The sequence below is a fragment of the Rutilus rutilus genome, assembly GCF_951802725.1.
Source record: "Rutilus rutilus genome assembly, chromosome: 16".
In the NCBI taxonomy this organism is placed as follows: domain Eukaryota; kingdom Metazoa; phylum Chordata; class Actinopteri; order Cypriniformes; family Leuciscidae; genus Rutilus; species Rutilus rutilus.
In genome coordinates, this window is record NC_140224.1 from 24,732,568 (window position 1) to 24,751,822 (window position 19,255).

At 36.9% G+C, this 19,255-nt stretch overlaps 2 protein-coding genes across 2 annotated transcripts in view; one reads left to right on the forward strand and one right to left on the reverse strand.

Moving 5' to 3' along the window:
- Positions 1 to 19,255, reverse strand: part of acsf2 (acyl-CoA synthetase family member 2) — a 30,426-nt gene that overhangs the window by 5,981 nt on the left and 5,190 nt on the right. Inside the window, exons 3-10 of the mRNA XM_084434381.1 lie at positions 18,162 to 18,290; positions 18,013 to 18,066; positions 17,517 to 17,635; positions 17,233 to 17,395; positions 14,517 to 14,612; positions 14,140 to 14,291; positions 13,714 to 13,805; positions 13,477 to 13,553 (exon numbers count right to left, since the gene is read on the reverse strand). Coding sequence (XP_084290507.1) covers positions 13,477 to 13,553; positions 13,714 to 13,805; positions 14,140 to 14,291; positions 14,517 to 14,612; positions 17,233 to 17,395; positions 17,517 to 17,635; positions 18,013 to 18,066; positions 18,162 to 18,290 — 882 coding nt within the window. The remainder of the gene's footprint in view (positions 1 to 13,476; positions 13,554 to 13,713; positions 13,806 to 14,139; positions 14,292 to 14,516; positions 14,613 to 17,232; positions 17,396 to 17,516; positions 17,636 to 18,012; positions 18,067 to 18,161; positions 18,291 to 19,255) is intronic.
- Positions 3,335 to 10,906, forward strand: chad (chondroadherin). Its single transcript, XM_084434382.1, has 4 exons — positions 3,335 to 4,266; positions 5,742 to 5,905; positions 6,232 to 6,371; positions 9,306 to 10,906. The coding sequence occupies exons 1-3, from the start codon at positions 3,481 to 3,483 to the stop codon at positions 6,365 to 6,367; spliced, it is 1,086 nt and encodes a 361-aa protein (XP_084290508.1). The 5' UTR covers positions 3,335 to 3,480; the 3' UTR covers positions 6,368 to 6,371; positions 9,306 to 10,906.

Sequence of the window (19,255 nt, forward strand, 5' to 3'; positions counted from 1 at the left end):
ATAATGTGCACTGGAAACAATTCCTCCATGGTGTCATTCAGAGACATAACCTCATCACAGCACAGGATGTCAATTTGTGTTTACCAAGCTGAATTACATGAGCTGCCAGCTGTTGAGGGGAGACTGTGTGACATGCCAGACATTTATAATGTTGTTTGGAACATTTTAAGTGATTTTAAGTGAGTCATGAGCTTTTGAACTCAATTAGTAAAGGGGAAAAAAATGCATGCATAATCTCAAATGGCCATTTACAATATTTTTTTGTTCAGATTTCAGTGTCAAACAATATTACACCTTTTCTCACTTTATATAATTATTTTGTTATATATCGATAACAGGCCAAAGTTACTACTAGCCAAATACTAGATACGTGCTGGACAGAATTTGGACAATGCAGGGTGTGAATGTGGACTTGAAAGAACCAAGACATACACTTTGCCGATAAAATGTTACATTTGTTAAGCAAACACTAGATTCCGCCTAACCTGAGAAAAGCTGAGGCGCTCATAAACAGATCTGAGGTCTCTTTTAGGTCTTTGAGCCAAAGAAAGAGGAACAAGGATAAAATGTTTTGTTGCATGTATAAAAAAAAACTAGGTGATTCCACAGTACAGTCCTTTTTATACTGAATACTGTACATAGTTGAAATCAAAGGAGGCATTTATGTAGAGGAATGTGCCTCACCAAATGAAACGCTCCTATGCAGACAAAAGAAAAACCTCCATTTTCATTGTTGTGATGTGATACCAGCCAAACATCTGGTGGTGATTATATGTTATAAAACACCCGGCATATGGGAGTGGCTCCTTTTTCCCCTTCTGCTGACTAAAAACAATGGAACTGTCTGGCACGACACACAGTCTCACCTTAACCTCACGAGATTTGGCTGCACACAAGTTACCCTATGAAATGAGAGACTAGGAACAAAAATAAAATTTCGGACGTCTGAACTTTCTTACACCTAACATGCATTTAAAACCTTTCATGTTTCTTTAAGGTAAAAATTATTAAATAAAACCAAACGGACAAAAATATATACACATTTTTCCTACGGCCCATTGCGCGAAATATGAGAGTAACTTTCATTAAACATGTAAACAATCAGCGAAAGGTTCGCTCTATGAACGCAATAAGCATTTTCAAAAAATGGGTACAATGAGATATTATTCTACTCACCCCTCAACCATTGAACATCAAAATAAATGTTGTAAATTCAGCTATTTTGTCCTCTTGTGGAATATATGGAAATTATACCAAATAGCTTCATCAGTGCAGTGCAAAAAAAGTTTTACATGTATTTTTTAATGAACACCTAGCAGATTCTGCAAGTGCTATGTAAAGTTACGAGCAGAACTGTATTATAGGCACTACTTATAAATAAATGTACAAAAATATTAGTTTTAAAAAGGTCATATGATGTTTTGAATGTTTTCCTTTTCCTTTAGTGTGTAAGAATTGAGAAATTAGAAAATGCCGCACAGTCTGGTTGAGGAGCGACCAGACCCTGAGAAGACAGGATCTTGCTGGAAATTACCATTTGAACTCACCATTTGAGACAAAAGTCTCACCTCAGAATACATCTCTTTCCCTCTTCCCCCACCCCCTCTCTCACATGCTGAGATCACCTGAGATTTACACAAAATCTATATGGTTTAAATGTTAACAATTATCATACAGTATGTATAAGTTCTGCAAAGTCCACTGATCCAGACCTGCCTAAAACACCACCATCGAAGTTCAGATATTACTTCAGCAAACTTCTGTCACAAAGTGAAATATTAGCATAATCCCCCCCAAAACCCCAAAAGGCACAAAGAAGTCGAGGCATCATTGAATTAGTGTTGCCGCCATGTCGTGGAGTTTTGTTGCGAAAGCAAAATCTCAATGTTTGGCCCTCCGAAAATTATTTATAACAATGCTCCTGAGGGGTACAACCCAAAAGTTCACTTGTGTACAGCTCATTTTACGGAGGACAGCTTCCTGAACCTGGGAGAGTACAACGCCATCTGCCCTTACGCAAAGAAAATATATATATTTCTTAATAAATGAAAGATCAATATATTAAATGATTTAATAGTATATTCTAAAATATACAGAATAATATATTATGTAAATATATTACAATATATTGAAATTGCCAGTTTCATATACTGAAAAATGAGACAATATATTTACTTATATATCATCATAATGTATGTAATTTCATATTCAGTAATACACATCATAACATATAGATGTATATGTGATCAGATATGATACAGCATGGGTATAAATTGAACATTTACTCATGCAGTATATAAACACACACACACATCAAAATACATAATGTAATATATTTATTATATTTTATAATTATTACATTATATATGTTTAATATTTTCAGATATCGTTAGCCTCATAGCATAATTGCCTAATTAATATTTAAAAAAAAAAGACTTAGGTAATTATGCTATGATGCTAACGTTATAACTTAACAATAGTACAGTACTTAAGTATTTAGCAAAGAGACTATCACTGTGCTGAAGAGCACAAAGCCATTGCTTTTTAATTATAATAACAGTTTTAATGATGTGTTCTGCCAATTGTCAACCGAACCACAGGCTCTACTCCTCAGCACAATGGTAACCTCAAAAACTCACACATATCAGCAACCCTTTTAAATTCCAAAACAATACAATTTAAAACACAAACCGATCTCCCCCATTAATATCGAGCAAACGTGAAATAACTTAATTTGAAGATTTACTCTTCTTTAACAGTCAGAAGCAAAGCATGCTGGGAACTAGAAATCTGTTGTAACCACTGATTGTAACTCATTCTGTGAATGTGTGCATATATGAGTGTACAATACATTCACATTTATATGGGAACATGTATGTGCAATATATGTAGACAATAAAGGATAAAACTTTATGAATATTACATGTAATGCAATTTGGCCGAGTAAGTGTTTGGCCAAGCACAATACACTGTGTCAGCTGGCCAATTAGAGCACTCTGGGCTTTCGGAAGGAGGGGCTTTGTAGAACCCGGAACTCAAGAGCGTTTCAGACAGACTGGGAATAGAGGTACTGCAATAAATGTACAGTATGTGGAAAAATTATGTTTTCTCAACATTAAAGCATGCTAACCTATTCTATTACACCCAATAAACAAAATAATGAACTTTCAAAATAGCATCCTATGACGCCGTTAAGTTTGCAAAGTTAAGTGATTAACTATTATAAACAGTTGTGCTGTGTTAAGCTCTCCCCTCTTTTTCTCTGACTCATTCACAACAATCTCTCTCTCTCTCTCTCTCCCTCCCTCCCTCTCGGGCTCACCTCTAGCCCTCTCTCTCCACACACTCTCTCTCTTTACTCTGAGGTTGTGTGGACCACTTTAGCTGTCTGTATATGTTCCTGCTGCAAACGCCTCTCGGAGTAAAGCAGAAAGAACACCAAATAGCATAAAGCAGTGGACTGATCAACACTCCATCATCATGTACAGTTTCAGCTTTTTACTGGTTCTAGTGTGTCTACAGGTTTACGTCCCTTTTGCATTTGCCGCACCAACTCAGTGCCCAAGCCAGTGCCACTGCCATGGGGACCTGCAACATGTTATCTGTGACAACGTCGGACTGAAGAAGATCCCCCGCATATCCGAGGCCACTCGTCTCCTAAATCTGCAAAGGAACAACTTGGGAAGTCTCCCAACTGGGGGCTTCAGCGAGATGAAGGGGCTAATTTCTCTGCATCTGCAGCACTGTCAGATCCGCGAGATCTCCAGCCAAGCTTTCAAAGGGGTAAAGAAGCTCATCTACCTTTACTTGTCTAATAATGAGATCAGCACCATCAAAACAGGTGCTTTTGAGGACCTAACCGAACTGACCTATCTCTATTTGGATGGTAACCACATCACAGTCCTTCCGAAGGGCATCTTTTCTCCCATGATCAACCTGTTTATCCTGCAGCTCGAAAACAACAAGCTTCGAGAGCTGCAGCCTGGTACTTTCACAGGTGCTAATGATCTCAGATGGCTTTATTTGAGTGGCAACGAGTTGAGCTCCATACAGCCAGGTTCTCTCGATGAAGTGGAGAACCTGGCCATTCTAACCTTGGACCGTAACCAGCTGTCCACCTACCCTCTTCTGGCTATGAGCAAGCTGCGTGTCGTGGAGGAACTCAACTTGTCCAAAAACCCTCTCAGCCTCATCCCTGACCACGCATTCCGGAGCTTCGGCCGCTACGTGGAGAAGCTACATCTAAATGACATGAGCCTGGAGAAGGTAAGTCTGTGACATAGCAGTTATTTTGTGGATTAAACACTTAAAAACTAGAATAAAGAATGAAAATGTTTTAAAATTAAGATGCCGACTATGAACCGAAATGTTTTCCTCATAATGAAGGCCTCTAAAATTGTGGCTAAATAAATGCATGTTTTTGTTGGGTTTTCGGGAAGCTTCGCATTCGCAAACAAACTTTACATCCCATCAGAGCTGGCCACGCAAATGTACTGCAACGCCATAGAATAAATCAAAACTGTAGACTGGAACAAAGTGGTATCTGGCTAAAACAGACCAGTGCTTTCAGCACTGACTGCAGCACTGCAGCACTGCAGACTTTCACCTGTTTTCTTTCAATAAAATACTCCTGATATTCTGTCAATTCCTTTCAGGCCTTAAATAAGGTCACATGTGCTTTATGTCAGGATGCACATGTGCTATTCCAGCAGGATTTTTCCCTGTGGATCACTAAACGGCTAATGAAAGCGTTTTAGAGATACATTTATCTTTTCCTTGTCTTTGATCTGATTTCCACAGAATCTCCACATGGACTGATACCAATGCAAACTGGTATAAAAATACCATATTTTATTTATATATATATATATATATATATATATATACACACACATAAACACACAGAGACGTGGGCAAAGGCACATCAACAAGTATTAGCCCCATGCACTTGGTCAATGCTGTTTGTATGATAGAAAAGGGAAAAAATAACCACTCTTCCTTCACATGTGGATAATTTTAGGGTCTATTTGCTGAATTTTATTTTGAGAGCCATGTTTTTTCCTCTCACTTGGTGAGCCATGTAAACAGGTCAGCAAGGGTTAGCAGACAGGTAAATAGTAACAGGGTGTTCCATGGCCCATGAAGAGAGGTATTTTTAGGCTGCTGTTGCCTCACCTGAATGGACAAGTGAGCCCTTTGCAGGCATTTCTGGCAAAAGAGCAGGTCGATGGGAGGAGTGGACAGACAGAAAAAGTGAAAACAACCCTTCCATGATGGAAATGATCCATCCTCTATCGCCTCAAATTACCAAACTCTCCACGTCTCTTGCCTTCTGAGTGGAAATTTCCAAAACGTCCTTTCAATAAGTGCATCTTTTCTACGCTTGCATAACACACCCACAGACACTGTGAGTACACAGTCTCAGTTCCTCAACCGTCATCTTCCTATAAAGCAGACACCACGCAGACCAGTACATCTAACACATTGGTGAAGTTTTTAGCAGCCTTGCATACGCTTATGAAGTTTGATGGAGGGCTGGACAGGTTTACATAAGCTCTGGCATGAGAGAGGCCTTTCATGTGGAAAAAAGCCCTCAGTCTAGCATCCACAAGTCTCCTTCAGATATTAAGAGTGACTTTGAATGCTAATTGCTAGGATATTCTACATGCAGAAGCAAAGCAGTGAGTTGTAACATGTTATCATCTGTATATATTGTCTATCTGTCCTTTCTACCCATCAAGTTCTCCAGTGCTGCCTTTGAGGGAGTGACAGCGCTCAAGTCTCTGCATCTTGAGAACAACAAGCTGAAATCGCTGCCGAATAGCCTTGAGTTTAGCACTCTCCAGAACATCACTCTGTTTAACAACCCCTGGAGCTGCACCTGCCAATTAGCAAATCTCAAAAAGTAAGACAAAAAAAACCCAGATCATCACTTTAAACATTACTATTATTAAGGTTGATGCAGTAATAAAAAGAAACTATGCCTTTAATTTTTACTTCATGGCTTCATTTAAAGTCAACATGAAATCAAAATCAAACCTATTTGCTTTCTTAATACACACTTTTGGTAAAATCGTGAACAACTCATTTGCACACGTTATTCTAAAGGAAAAAAAAAAGTTTGTCTTTCTAATATTTAATCAGATTGTAATAACTTATTCAAACAGTAATTGACATTGACTTAAAATGATGCTTTAGATTTGCTTTAAATGCTTGGATTTTCTTGTGCAGATGGATGGACACTAGCAGCAATCGCCCTGACGCAGTTTGTGCTTCTCCTGGCACCCAGAAAGGAAAGCAAATAAGAGATAGCACTGCATTCACCCGCTGCAAGGCAAAGAGGACCAGGAAGGGACCACGGCTCTGAGATGGTGAGCAGCCCTGCTAATTCCACTCACACATCTTCATAACATAACATTTGAAACTGCAAAAATTACATTGCATTAACAAAAATCACCTCTGAGTCCAGACCTTAAATTCATTGAAAGTCTTTGGGATGTGCTGGAGTAGATTTTACAGAGTGCTTGACTCTTGATGGAAATAAATGTTGTGATGTTATTTCCATCAAGGGGTGCATACATTTTTGGTCAAGATCTTGTATTGGCAATGCAAGAGTCAAGCACTCAGTAAAGTCTACTACAGCACATCCCAAATACTTTCAACGAATTTAAGGTCAGGACTTAGAGGTGCCAATTCATGTGTGAAAATGATTCTTCAAGCTCCCACCCAACCATTCTTTTACAATTTGAGCCTGATGAATCTTGACATTGTCATCCTGGAATATGGCCATGATGTGTCTTCCTACATGGTTGTTTAAGAGATGAAAGGCTACACACTCCATCAATTGGGGTTAGAAGAAATGTTGCGAAACAGTCACTGCAACAATGATCCAATCATAGAATATTAAGCATTTGCCTATTAAAATCCAAACAGCAAAAAAAAATAAATAAATAAATAAATAAATCATACAATACAATACAATACAATACAATACAATACCATACCATACCATACCATACCATACCATACACACACACACACACACACACACACACACATACAATACAATACATACATACAATACAATACATACCATACATACATACAATACATACCATACATACATACAATACATACCATACATACATACATACAATACATACCATACATACATACAATACATACCATACATACATACATACAATACATACCATACATACATACAATACACACCATACATACATACAATACACACCATACATACATACAATACACACCATACATACATACAATACATACCATACAATACATACCATACATACATACAATACATACATACATACAATACAATACAATACAATACAATACAATACAATACATACAATTCAATACAATACAATACAATACATACATACCATACATACATACATACAATACATACATACATACATACATACAATACATACATACAATACATACATACATACATACATACATACATACAATACATGCATACATACATACAATACATGCATACATACATACAATACATGCATACATACATACAATACATGCATACATACATACAATACATGCATACATACATACAATACATGCATACATACAATACATGCATACATACATACATACATACATACATAAATACAATACATGCATACATACAATACATGCATACATACATACAATACATGCATACATACATACATGCATACATACATACATCCAATACATACATACAATACATGCATACATCCAATACATCCAATACATGCATACATACATGCATACATACAATACATGCATACATACAATACATGCATACATACAATACATGCATACATACAATACATGCATACATACAATACATGCATACATACAATACATGCATACATACAATACATGCAATACATGCATACATACATACAATACATGCATACATACATACATACATACATGCATACATACATCCAATACATACATCCAATACATGCATACATCCAATACATGCATACATCCAATACATGCATACATACATACATACATACAATACATGCATACATACAATACATGCATACATACAATACATGCATACATACAATACATGCATACATGCATACATACATACATACAATACATACAATACATACCATACATACCATACATACATACATACATGCTGGGCAGTGTATAATACAGTTATATATAAGATATAGTAAAATTATTTAAATATTTAGAAGTATTTGCAAGAGTGCTGAGACTAAAGTCAATGTTGACTAAGGAATTATTGCTGAGACCAGCAGTCAAATAATAAATTAAGAAGCCTGTGAAGTAATCCTGATAACTGAACACACAGTTCCAAACAGTTTTATCCAAGACTGCAATACACCATAGCCCAAACCAAGTCCTCCAGGTTTGAGACCCACAAAACTGAGGTCTAATATCCAGACCCATTCAAGGTTTATGTGGTCCACAGAGGTCTTATAAATGAGACCACAGGACTAAGGCTCATAAAAATGAGACATTAATCACTGACTTCAGTGTGACAGCTAGCCTCTTTCCACATGATTTGCAAATGTAAATAAATTATGAAGAAAAACAGTAACTAACTAGTCTCAAGGGTTCTCTGTGGTGCACAGAGCAAGACACCACCGCTCTCCCATGATCTCTATAAAAGACTCTTTCATCAGGAGATACTCATGAGATTCTGTTCAAGTGGCCAGAGAGGCCACTGCGGATGTGATAAACAACGCTAAACGGTTATGAAATTATTTAAGCAAAGTTTTGAACGGTTTGGGACCGGAGAAGCCTGGTCCCAAGTTACCAATTTAGCCATTGGTGGACCTATTAATGCTTAGCTTATGAACAACGAAATGTTTTGAATTATATTATGCATGCACCTTCCCCATAACAGTCATTATATTGCATTTACATAATATAATATAATCACTTCATCCTAAAGCATTGACTTCCAGTAACTTCTGTGAGAAATTAAAGTCGCATATTTAAACAAGAGAATCGAGAGGCTAATGCTAATCGTATGCGTTTTTACCTCCTCCAACATAAAAGAGTGACTGGTAATACTATAAATGTGGTCAGGATATGGGTTTGGGACACTGCCTTGTGGTAAAATATTGTCTGTTATGTTCTTCCAATCTATCCTTCATGTTCTTCCTGGTCTCTTTGTCCTTTAAAGTTTGTGCTTTTCCATTTTGGCTTTGGCACTATGCGCAGAACATCAGATGTCCAAAACTAAGCTTGGCAAACTTATTTGTTTGTTCCCTCAGGAGGACAGGGCCTGTCCAGGTGTCAGGACTTCAATGTGCAGAAAAGGAAAGCAATGCAGACTGCTACATTGGGACTGTCCATTTCCTCTTTCACTCATTTTTTTTTTTTTTTGTGACATAAATGCGCTGACTCAATTCATACTCAACAACATGAATAGCATACATGTGTTCACAGACATTGACAAACACCCTGAAGGAGCAACTGGGTACATCTGCAAAGTGAAATTGTCACAAATAAGTACACCGCAAAGGAAATGTGCCTCAAAATCTTAGTATTCACTGTTATGGTAATGTATATGCTAATTCAAACAACCTGGTGATAAATCCATTATCACAGGACTAGTTTCTTTCCACACCATAGAAAAAAAATCAGGAGTACTATCAGGAATACTCTTCTCCATAAAATGATAATTGGTAGAATGGATTGACATTGCATTGATTAGCATTTATTTAGAAACTCAGCAGTGCCTTGCTGAAGGACTTGCTGAAGACTTCATCTAGACTACATGTTTGAGGTAAGTTCGACATGTTTTGCTAACTGTATGACAAAACCTATAATTCCAATTATATCTACATCAAAAATAAAATCAGTCTTTTATTAGAGGGACTATTATAGATGTGCATATTGTATGATACATTTTTCAGCATAAAAATGTAGAAGGATGTACATCACAGCTAAGTTTTGCAGGCATTCTTTGAGCCACTGTAGAATGAACATTATCTATTCTACCGATTCTCATTTTATGATATTTCAAGTCATCCTCCCATTCTCATGGTAGAAGCACTTAATATTATATAACCACCACAGTGTTATAATCAAAGCGGGGCTCTTCATGAGGATCCTGTTTCCACATTGTGAGATCCTCCTTAGCTTTATGCATCTCACAAAGTCCTGCAAGAGTTTCCGAGGCTTTGCAAACATGACAAACCAATCTTGACCATGACTAAAACTGACACATATTCAAGATGTGACATGACCTGACCTCTTCTTCAAATCTCTGACCAACGCAACACAGGCGAGGAAAACTTGGACTCCTTATAGCCATGAAAAAAGTAAATGAGACAATATATGTAAGATATAATGTCATTATCACAAAATAGAATCTAGACAGGATTAGGATTGGTTGCCAAAGATTAGTCATTAAAGATGCTGTGACTGACCTGATGAGACATGATGATGGTGGTGCCAGAAGAGAAGGATTTACGAGCAGGTAAAATAAAAATAAAAACATTTAAAAAATAAATAAAAAAATTGAGACAAATGGAGGTTCTCCAGTCTAATGGTATCAGTTTGTTACTGTGATGTACTCATGTTCAATAAAAGACATATAAAGCACTAACAATAATGAGAACATTATGAATTTCAAGTGGATGCACTAAAATTGTGCAGTGTGTGCTTAGAAAAACAGTAGTACTGTTACCTTCTCCATACCCATTTCTTAACGGGATAGTTCACCCAAAAATGAAAATGGTCATCATTTACTACATCCTCATTACTCTCAAAACCTGTATGACTTTTTTCTTTTGTGAAAAATAAAATGAGTTATTCATAACAGAATGTCCAAGCTGCTCTTGTTTCATAAAGTGAAATATTTTCAGGGAATAACTTAAGTCTTCTTTCATTTTAGTTTGTTCCACACACAAAGCTATTATGCTATTATAAATGATTTCTGAAGGATCATGTGACACTGAAGACTGGAGTAATGATGCTGAAAATTCAGCTTTGCAATCACAGGGATAAACTTATTACACTAAATATAAAATATAACTGAGAAAAGAGATATTGTAATGTTACACAATATTAATGTTTTACTGTATTTTTGATCAAAGGTAAGCAGCCTTGGTGAGCAAATATTACTAATTTAAAACAACAACAACATTAAATCCAATCCTAAACTTTTGAACATTAGCGTACATCACTCAAATATAAGGGGAATATTTGATATGAGTATGGAATATCAGGTGTGGTAAATATAGAAGGCATCTTTATTATTTTGTGAAAGATGATGTACTTTATTTCAGTTTCAGTGTATACAAAAACTGAAATAAAAGTACAGACAAGGTAAGCGGTTATATTCAATTCATGATTATCATCAGATTTTTCAGAGAAGTTGAAAGAAAATATCAAAATTGCAGCTAAACCATTAATTTGAAAATCTCTGTCTCCCCCTAGTGATACTGACATGTAGTATACATACTGTACAATCCTGGTCAGAATCATTGGCACCCTTGGTAAATATGAACAAGAAGCCTGTGAAAATAAATCTGCATTGATAATTATTTTGACCTTTTATAAAAAAAATATAAAAACCCCCACAAAAATCATTTAAGTAAAACTATTTAAAATGGGGGGAAAACTCATTTATGAAATGTTTTTCTCTAATACTCATTGGCCACAATTAACGGCACCATCTTATTAAATACTTTTACAACTTCCTTTTACCAAGATAACAGCTCTGAGCTTTCTCGTATAATGCCTGATGAGTTTGGAGAACACCTGACAAGAGATCAGAAACCATTCCTCCATACAGAATCTCTCCAGATCCTTCAAATTCCCAAGTCCATGTTGATACACTCTCCTCTTTAATTTTCTATAGGAATGGCCATGGTAGACCCTTGCACAGTGACCCATTTTTGTGTTGATTTCAATATTTGTTTTGGATAATTTCCTGATGGAAGATCCAACCACTGCCCATGAGAGGCCGAGGCCGTCAGGTTTTGATTTTTTTTATCGGTTGGTATTTAAAATATTTAGGCGTTATATCTAATATCTAAATAGGCGTTAGATACTGTGCTCAAAAATCTCCAGGAGAGTTTTAATACCATTCAACATTCTTTCCAAAACCTTCAGTTATTATTAAATTCTGGTAAAACAGTGTATGCTTTTCAACCGTTCATTGCCAACACCTGCTTGTCTACCTAACATCACCACACTGGATGGGTCTGAGCTAGAATGTTGATACATATAAATATCTAGGTGTCTTGTTAGACAGTTCTCTCTCCTTCCAGCCGCACAAACTAAGATCTAAAATTAAATCTAGAAACGGCTTCCTCTTCCGCAACAGGGCCTCCTTTACTTATGCTGCCAAACTTGCTTTGCCGAAAATGACTATCATTCCAATGTTCGACTTTGGCGATGTCATCTATAGAACTGGCTCAAACTTTCTGCTGAAAAAACTGGACGTGACCTACCATAGTGTCATACGTTTTGTTAACTCAAAACTTTGCACTCCTGTGTTCTGTGTACTTATTATGTAACTCTATGTTGTCTTGCACATTCTTCGCCTTATCTTGGCCAGGTCGCCGTTGTAAATGAGAATTTGTTCTCAATCGGCCTACCTGGAAAAATAAAGGTAAAATAAAAAATAAAAAAATAGCCTTATAGCCCTAATTTAAATTTGTGTGTTTGCTGCCAAAAAGCTTTTTTTTTTTCTTGTATCTGGCCATAGAACCCGGTCCCATATGAAGTTCCAGTAGTGTCTGACAACTGACTATGCTGGAGTATGTTTATGGATGAGAGCAAAGGATTTTCTTGAAACCCTCCTAAACAACCTTGTGAGTAGGTGCTGTATGAGAGGCTTTTATTGACAACCATTGATAAGCGAACATAAACAGAAGCCTAACCGAACCTCTGTTTCGGTTCGATAGAGCAGGTTCTTCGAGAATGAACCTCATTGGTTCCCTATGGAACGACATGAGGGCGAGTAATTAATGACAGAATTTTCATTTTAGGGTGCACTATCCCTTTAAGACAATATAGACACGTGTCCTCTTCCATGCAGATTTGTGACATTTCCCGTTGATCGGAAGTTTTTATTTAATGCCCTGATGGTGGAAATGGGAATTTTCAATGCCTTGGCTATTTTCTTACAGCCAGAGCCACTTTCTAATTTGTGAAGCTCAACAATCTTTTGCTGCACATCAGAATTGATTGTGGCCAATGTGTATTAGAGAAAACCATTTATTTCATAATGCGATTTCCCTCACATATTCATTAGTTTTACTTCAATGAAAGGATATATTTTTGTGATTTTTCTGAATGAAAGATCAAAAGGATAAACAATGCAGATTTATTTTCACAGCCTTCTTTGATCATATTTACCAAGGGTGCCAATTATTATTATTATAGACAATTATTATCAGAGAATGAAAAATCCCCTTCACTACTTACCACTATTTCCTTAATACCCATGATATTAATGACCTTACGGAGGACCTCAGGAGGACAAGGTGAACCAGCAGCAATACCTGACAGAAACAAAACATAGGATTTTAGGAGAACACTGATGAAAGTGGAGGATGTACTGCTTGATTGCTCAGAAATCTTGATAAAATTAAAGTAATCTATCACAACAACCTCCATTTAAGCAGTAGATTTAGAGATTTTACAAAACTTTGATTGACTCACCACCCTCAACTGATGACAAATCAATCTGGGCCAGGTCAGGCTGACTCAGCATGTCAATAAACATAGTAGGGGTGCCGTAGACAAACGTACACCTGTGTAAACAGTACATTTTCTGCCAATTGAATCAAATAAACACAGCTCAGATCTGTTATTCCAGATATGCATGATGTACACATGACCTTTGATCCTTACCCATCCTCTTTATATGTCCCTGTGTCTTTTATTTACGACAACATGAATTCAATATGGCTAAAGAGAAAGTGGCACCAAGTATCTTAGGTTTAGGAAGGTTTCGAATTATGTTCTAATGCAAAGGGTAGATGCGCAATTCTCTAAGTTTTGAGGTAAAAAAAATAAAAAATTCACAACGAAAGTTTCAATTCATGCATCTGAGGATTAATTAAAAGAGAATTCGTGACTGCATACTTCTCTTTCTCTATCGCCACCAGGTTGGCATGTCCATCATAACCAGCAGATGGGAAAACCACTGTGCTACCATGAACAGCCATGACCATGCCACCACCCACTGAGCCAAAACAATGATACATGGGCACCGGCAAGCAAACTCGCACGTTTTTCTGTAAGAAGATTAAGGTCAAAAATTACCCATACTGTATGTACTGTGAAGGAAAATGTATGGAGATTCATTTAAACAAAATATTTTCTGTTCTGTACTGTAATATCAGTATGCTAAACAATGAACTGTATTTTTGCAATAGACATCACCTAAAGATTTATTTTCCAGACACATACTACATTTTATAGAAAGAAAACACTTCTTTCAGTGTATTACAAGCACCCACCCTCCAGTCGAAGCCTACGCGCTTGCCGATGAAATAAGCATTGTTCACAATGTTGTGATGAGACAGAGTGGCTCCTTTGGGCTTTCCAGTTGTTCCCTGAGAATCATAACAAAAATGAAAAATGTCGATAAAAATAACGATTTATTTTCAATACATTTTCAATTTAGGTGGCAAAGTTACTTTCTCAATCCCACAAAAGTGTAAAGAGGTCACATCGTGATTCAAAGTAAAAAAATGTGCCGCAACTGGATAATTCATATCTTTTCTTCTGATCGAACTCTAATCAAAGGAGGATGTCTAAAAGTATCGCTCAACTCCAGATCAGAAGACAACAAATGATAAAAATTGATTTTATCATGTAGGACTTAGGTGAATGTGTTGCAATACAAGCAAAAGAATACTTTCTTGTTTTTTTTTGTCTTCGTTTTTAGCAATTCAAACCGTGTCTTTTTAAAAGCTGTATTAAATGCTTCATCAACCCAATCTAAAGGGTAGACATCCTCCTTTGATTGTATACAAACGTGCTAGGAATTTAAAAGACAGCTTGGTACATGCTCGTTTTCAGAGCGTTAGTCCTCGTGCATCTCAGAGTTTACTTAGTCCTATACAGAAGGGCAATTATCGTTGTGGGAACTGTGCTCAGTGAAATAATACTTTTAAAACATCATTTTTTTGTCATCCTAGAACTGGCAAAAAATATAGCATCAAATCTGTGATTACTTGTGTTTCCACTCATGTTGTGTATTTGATCCGTTGCCCTTGTGGTATAGGCTATGTGGGAAAAAACGTCACGTCAATTGAAACAAAGAATTAGTGAACATAAGAGTTCGATCAGATATGAATATGAATTATCCAGTTGCGGCACATTTTTTAACTTTGAATCACGATGTGACCTCTTTACACTTTTGTGGGATTGAGAAAGTAACTTTGCCAGAGGTGGTGACATTGAATTACTCCTACAGAGACCCTTCAAACTTTATCACCTAGGGGTATGAACGATGAAGCATTATTTAATGTAATGTTATAGTGGTATTTTGTAACTGTTTTGAATGACGTGTTGTTTCTACTGTGTATTCACAATGATTTTTGAGTGGCTATGGAGTCTGACTGATTGTTGTAACTTTTTGGAATTACAATTTGATGCTGTTTGATGACGACGTGTTGAAACTATCACAATTTGTATCTGTTTATGATGTGGTGCTAATTATGTACTCCCAATGGCCCTCATTTCATTTATCATTCTTGCGTAGAAACGGGCGTATATGTTGGCGTAAGATTATGCTTACACTCCTCTCATCGCCTGATTTATGAAGCTGTGCGTACCTTTGAAATCCAGGTGTACGCAATACCTGCCCTTGATAAATGCCGCGGTTGAAAACGATCGTCATTAGAATAACACGCCCCTATATATTCAAGTCTCCGCTCCCCCCACGCCCTCATTTTACGCCATGGACACACGGAAGACGGCAAAGAAGAGAAACTTCTTTGAGAAAGAGAAAGCGAAACCAGGGAAGTGGAAAGAAACAAAATTGATTTCTAGATTTTTATTATTAATGACGCTTATTGTTATTTAGGAGAAGAATGTCGTTATTATTATTATTTGTATTATTGTTATTATTATTATTATTTAAAAGAAGAAGAGTGTCATTTTTATTATTTTGTCAGTCTGAATTATTTTTTGGTCATTGAAAGCCTTTCATTACTAAACCCAGTCCGTGCACACCTGCCGGGCCTAACCCTGGCCTAACCATCGTTTCAAAGAATAGTACAACGGCGAGCGCGTCGAGTATAAACGCCTCGTCCGTTTGGGGAGGTGCGCGCGCAGTCTGCGGCTTGAAACGTCAGGTAAAGCGCACAGGCTCGCAACTTAAGGAATACATATGCCTACAAATCAAATGCTTTGGTAAAATCACACAAATTAAACATTGAAGTCCATGTTGCACAAAAATAAACACTGAAGTTTATAATTACTATGTTGTTGTTTTTTTACAGTGGGTCATAATATATCATATCTTTTAGTTTGTCAGTGCGTTTTGTGGTGTTAGGAATTGTTTTTCTGCGCATTCCCGCACTCAAAACGTGCGTACACCACCTCCTGAGCTGGCGTAGGATTTGAGCGTGCTGTACGCCAACGTCCATATTGATAAATCTCAAAGTCACCGTGGTTTTGGGTGTACGCCAGGTGTACGCTGGAAATTTGGTGTATGCACTTTTGATAAATGAGGGCCAATGAGCTTAATTGTTTACAGATGGAGCTCTGTTGATTGGTCATGTGTTTAGCTTAAAAGAGATGAATTTGAACATTTGTATACTCCTGATGAAGGTCGTTGCGTGTTAATAAATATTAATTTTATATTGCAAGTAACGATAGTGTGCGGGAGTTCCTTATCTGTTGATACGACCTACCTGTTTGGTCTTATTATCCTACGCACCCATCACTTGCAGGTGTGCGATGGAGCTTGTTCACTAGGATAATTGATCTGAAACGTGTAAACTCGAGGGCTCAAAACATTGCACTGTTTCTCCTGACATGCCTAACACAGCAACATTAGGTCAACCGATGCTGTGCGTTTGGGGCGTGACTATGACTTTGACTTTGTAATCTGTCTGAAAATAATAATTATTTTTGCTATTATGTTTGGTGATGCAAGTGGCACAGAAATTACACACTGCAGCTTTAATAGAGATATATACAAATTAAAAACATGCAGAGTACCGATGTAAACTGAATGTTTATGGGGTCATCACAAACAAGTTTCTTCTGCAGGTCTTGTAGTTGTTGATGGTGTTGGCTGCTTCCTGCCTGCATCAGATCTTTTAAGAGGAAAGTTCCTGGCTGCTGACTGTCAGTCACGATCACAGTGTGTAGGTCTGGTAGTCTGAGGAAAGAAGAAAACAAACCCTGTTTCTCAAAAACAACAAAGTAACTCAGTCAGCCTCTGGCCCTTAATCATGATTATGTATATCTTCCTTTTATTACATTTATTACATCACTTGTACCTTGAACTCTTGATTCCTCCAGGTGAAGCCGTCTCCATCTCTGGACAAAGCTGCCTTAACATGTCACAGTACCTTTGGGTCTTGAATTGAGTCGGACAAACTATTGCATTGCACCGTACCTAAAAGAAGCATTTAAAAGAAGCCATTAATCGTGTAAAGTTTGCTTATATGTAGTTGAGACTAAAACTAAGCTTATTTCTGCTTCAGAGTAAAAAATGTGACTGCACATCTCTCAATGGCCACTTTATTTTTCAGAATTGCGACTTCTCATAATTGGAAAAAAAAAATTGTAATGGCAACTATTTCTCAATTTTTGAGTTATATATTTATAAAATGTGACTATTTACTTTTAGACTTACTTCCATATAAAACTCTGAAACAGGCTTCCATGAAAAAAAAAAACCTTGTTTGAGTGAAAATAAACCCAAAACAGTCCTGTAGTTAGGGACATTCCACTGTTAGTGGTTCTTTTTTGCATGTATAAACATTAACTTACCTTTCTGAGTGCAAATTCTACCTCTTGCAGTTGATAAGCCGGGTTCACTGAAACCTGTAAAATCCCAATAAACGTGAGCAGATGAGAGACCAGCCATTGACAAATCCTCAGATAAGCCAAATTACAAGACACTCAACAAAAACACTCACCAAAATGATCCCTGCTTTAGCTGTGGCAAACTGCATCAGTACCCATTCATAGATGTTCGGTCCCCACATCCCCAAGCGATCCCCCCTTTTCAGCCCGACAGCCAGCAGACCTGCAGCAGTCTGTTCCACCTGAAATCAAAATACTACCACATTTTTACACTGACCCTGAAAAAATTCAAATGTAAGGTGGGTTTAACACATAAATGTTCATTATATTAGGAATAGATAAATAATTTAATACTAATACATCACATATTATAAAAGAGAATCAAGGGAAGCAAGTTTATGGTTAATCTAAGGCACATGACACGAGTTACATGTTATGTGACAAGCTGTTACCCCACTCTTGCAGATTTGCACTTTAAACAATCAATAAAATCAGACCCGTGGCAATGTGTAATGCAGATATTATTGGCAAATAGTTTGTTATGTTCCTCTTTGATTAAAACCTCTGTAAATGAATAAATGTAAATGTCTTTCACCCAGACATTTTTGTCCTCGAAAATATTCAATTTGGATGGGTGTGATGGCTAAGGCCACACTGAATGAACATTTCATTTGAATGGTTCTAGTTTACTTTGTATTTTAAAATTTTAAATTGATATTTCGTTTGTTCTAAGGGATTAATGTTTTTTGGTCTGTTTATTTATAAATTTCTATGTAATTATTTGGTTTCTTTAAATATTATTTACCCAAACATTGGAACTGGAGGAGCTACGTTGTCTCTTTAGCACGCATTAAACCTCAAAGAGCGGCAAAGCCAATAACCATTTCTCTCTAGAGTGAGTAAATGAAACCACAACCAAAATAGGGGTTTGCTAGCCTGACTTCGTCATACTCATATTCTAGGCAGAATGTGAGTCTGATACTGCTCCATAGGACTTTGATTATGAGGCGTGTCTTAACCGAACCCGGAAAAAACAACAACTCTGCACTCAATTGGATAGACCTACAACCAATCAGAGCAACGCAGTAAGTGACGTATGTTGAGCGATGCATAGTTGTCAACAGAGCTCATCTGCACGCACGCTGGAAGAAGTAGTAAAGTAATGAGTAAAGTAATAATAAAGCACTCTATGAGTGCGAACAAAGAA

Coding starts and splice junctions, on each gene's coding strand:
- chad (XM_084434382.1), top strand. CDS start 3,481: ATGTACAGTTTCAGCTTTTTACTGGTTCTAGTGTGTCTACAGGTTTAC. Junction 4,267..5,741: donor ATGACATGAGCCTGGAGAAG/GTAAGTCTGTGA, acceptor CTACCCATCAAG/TTCTCCAGTGCTGCCTTTGA. Junction 5,906..6,231: donor CAATTAGCAAATCTCAAAAA/GTAAGACAAAAA, acceptor TTTCTTGTGCAG/ATGGATGGACACTAGCAGCA.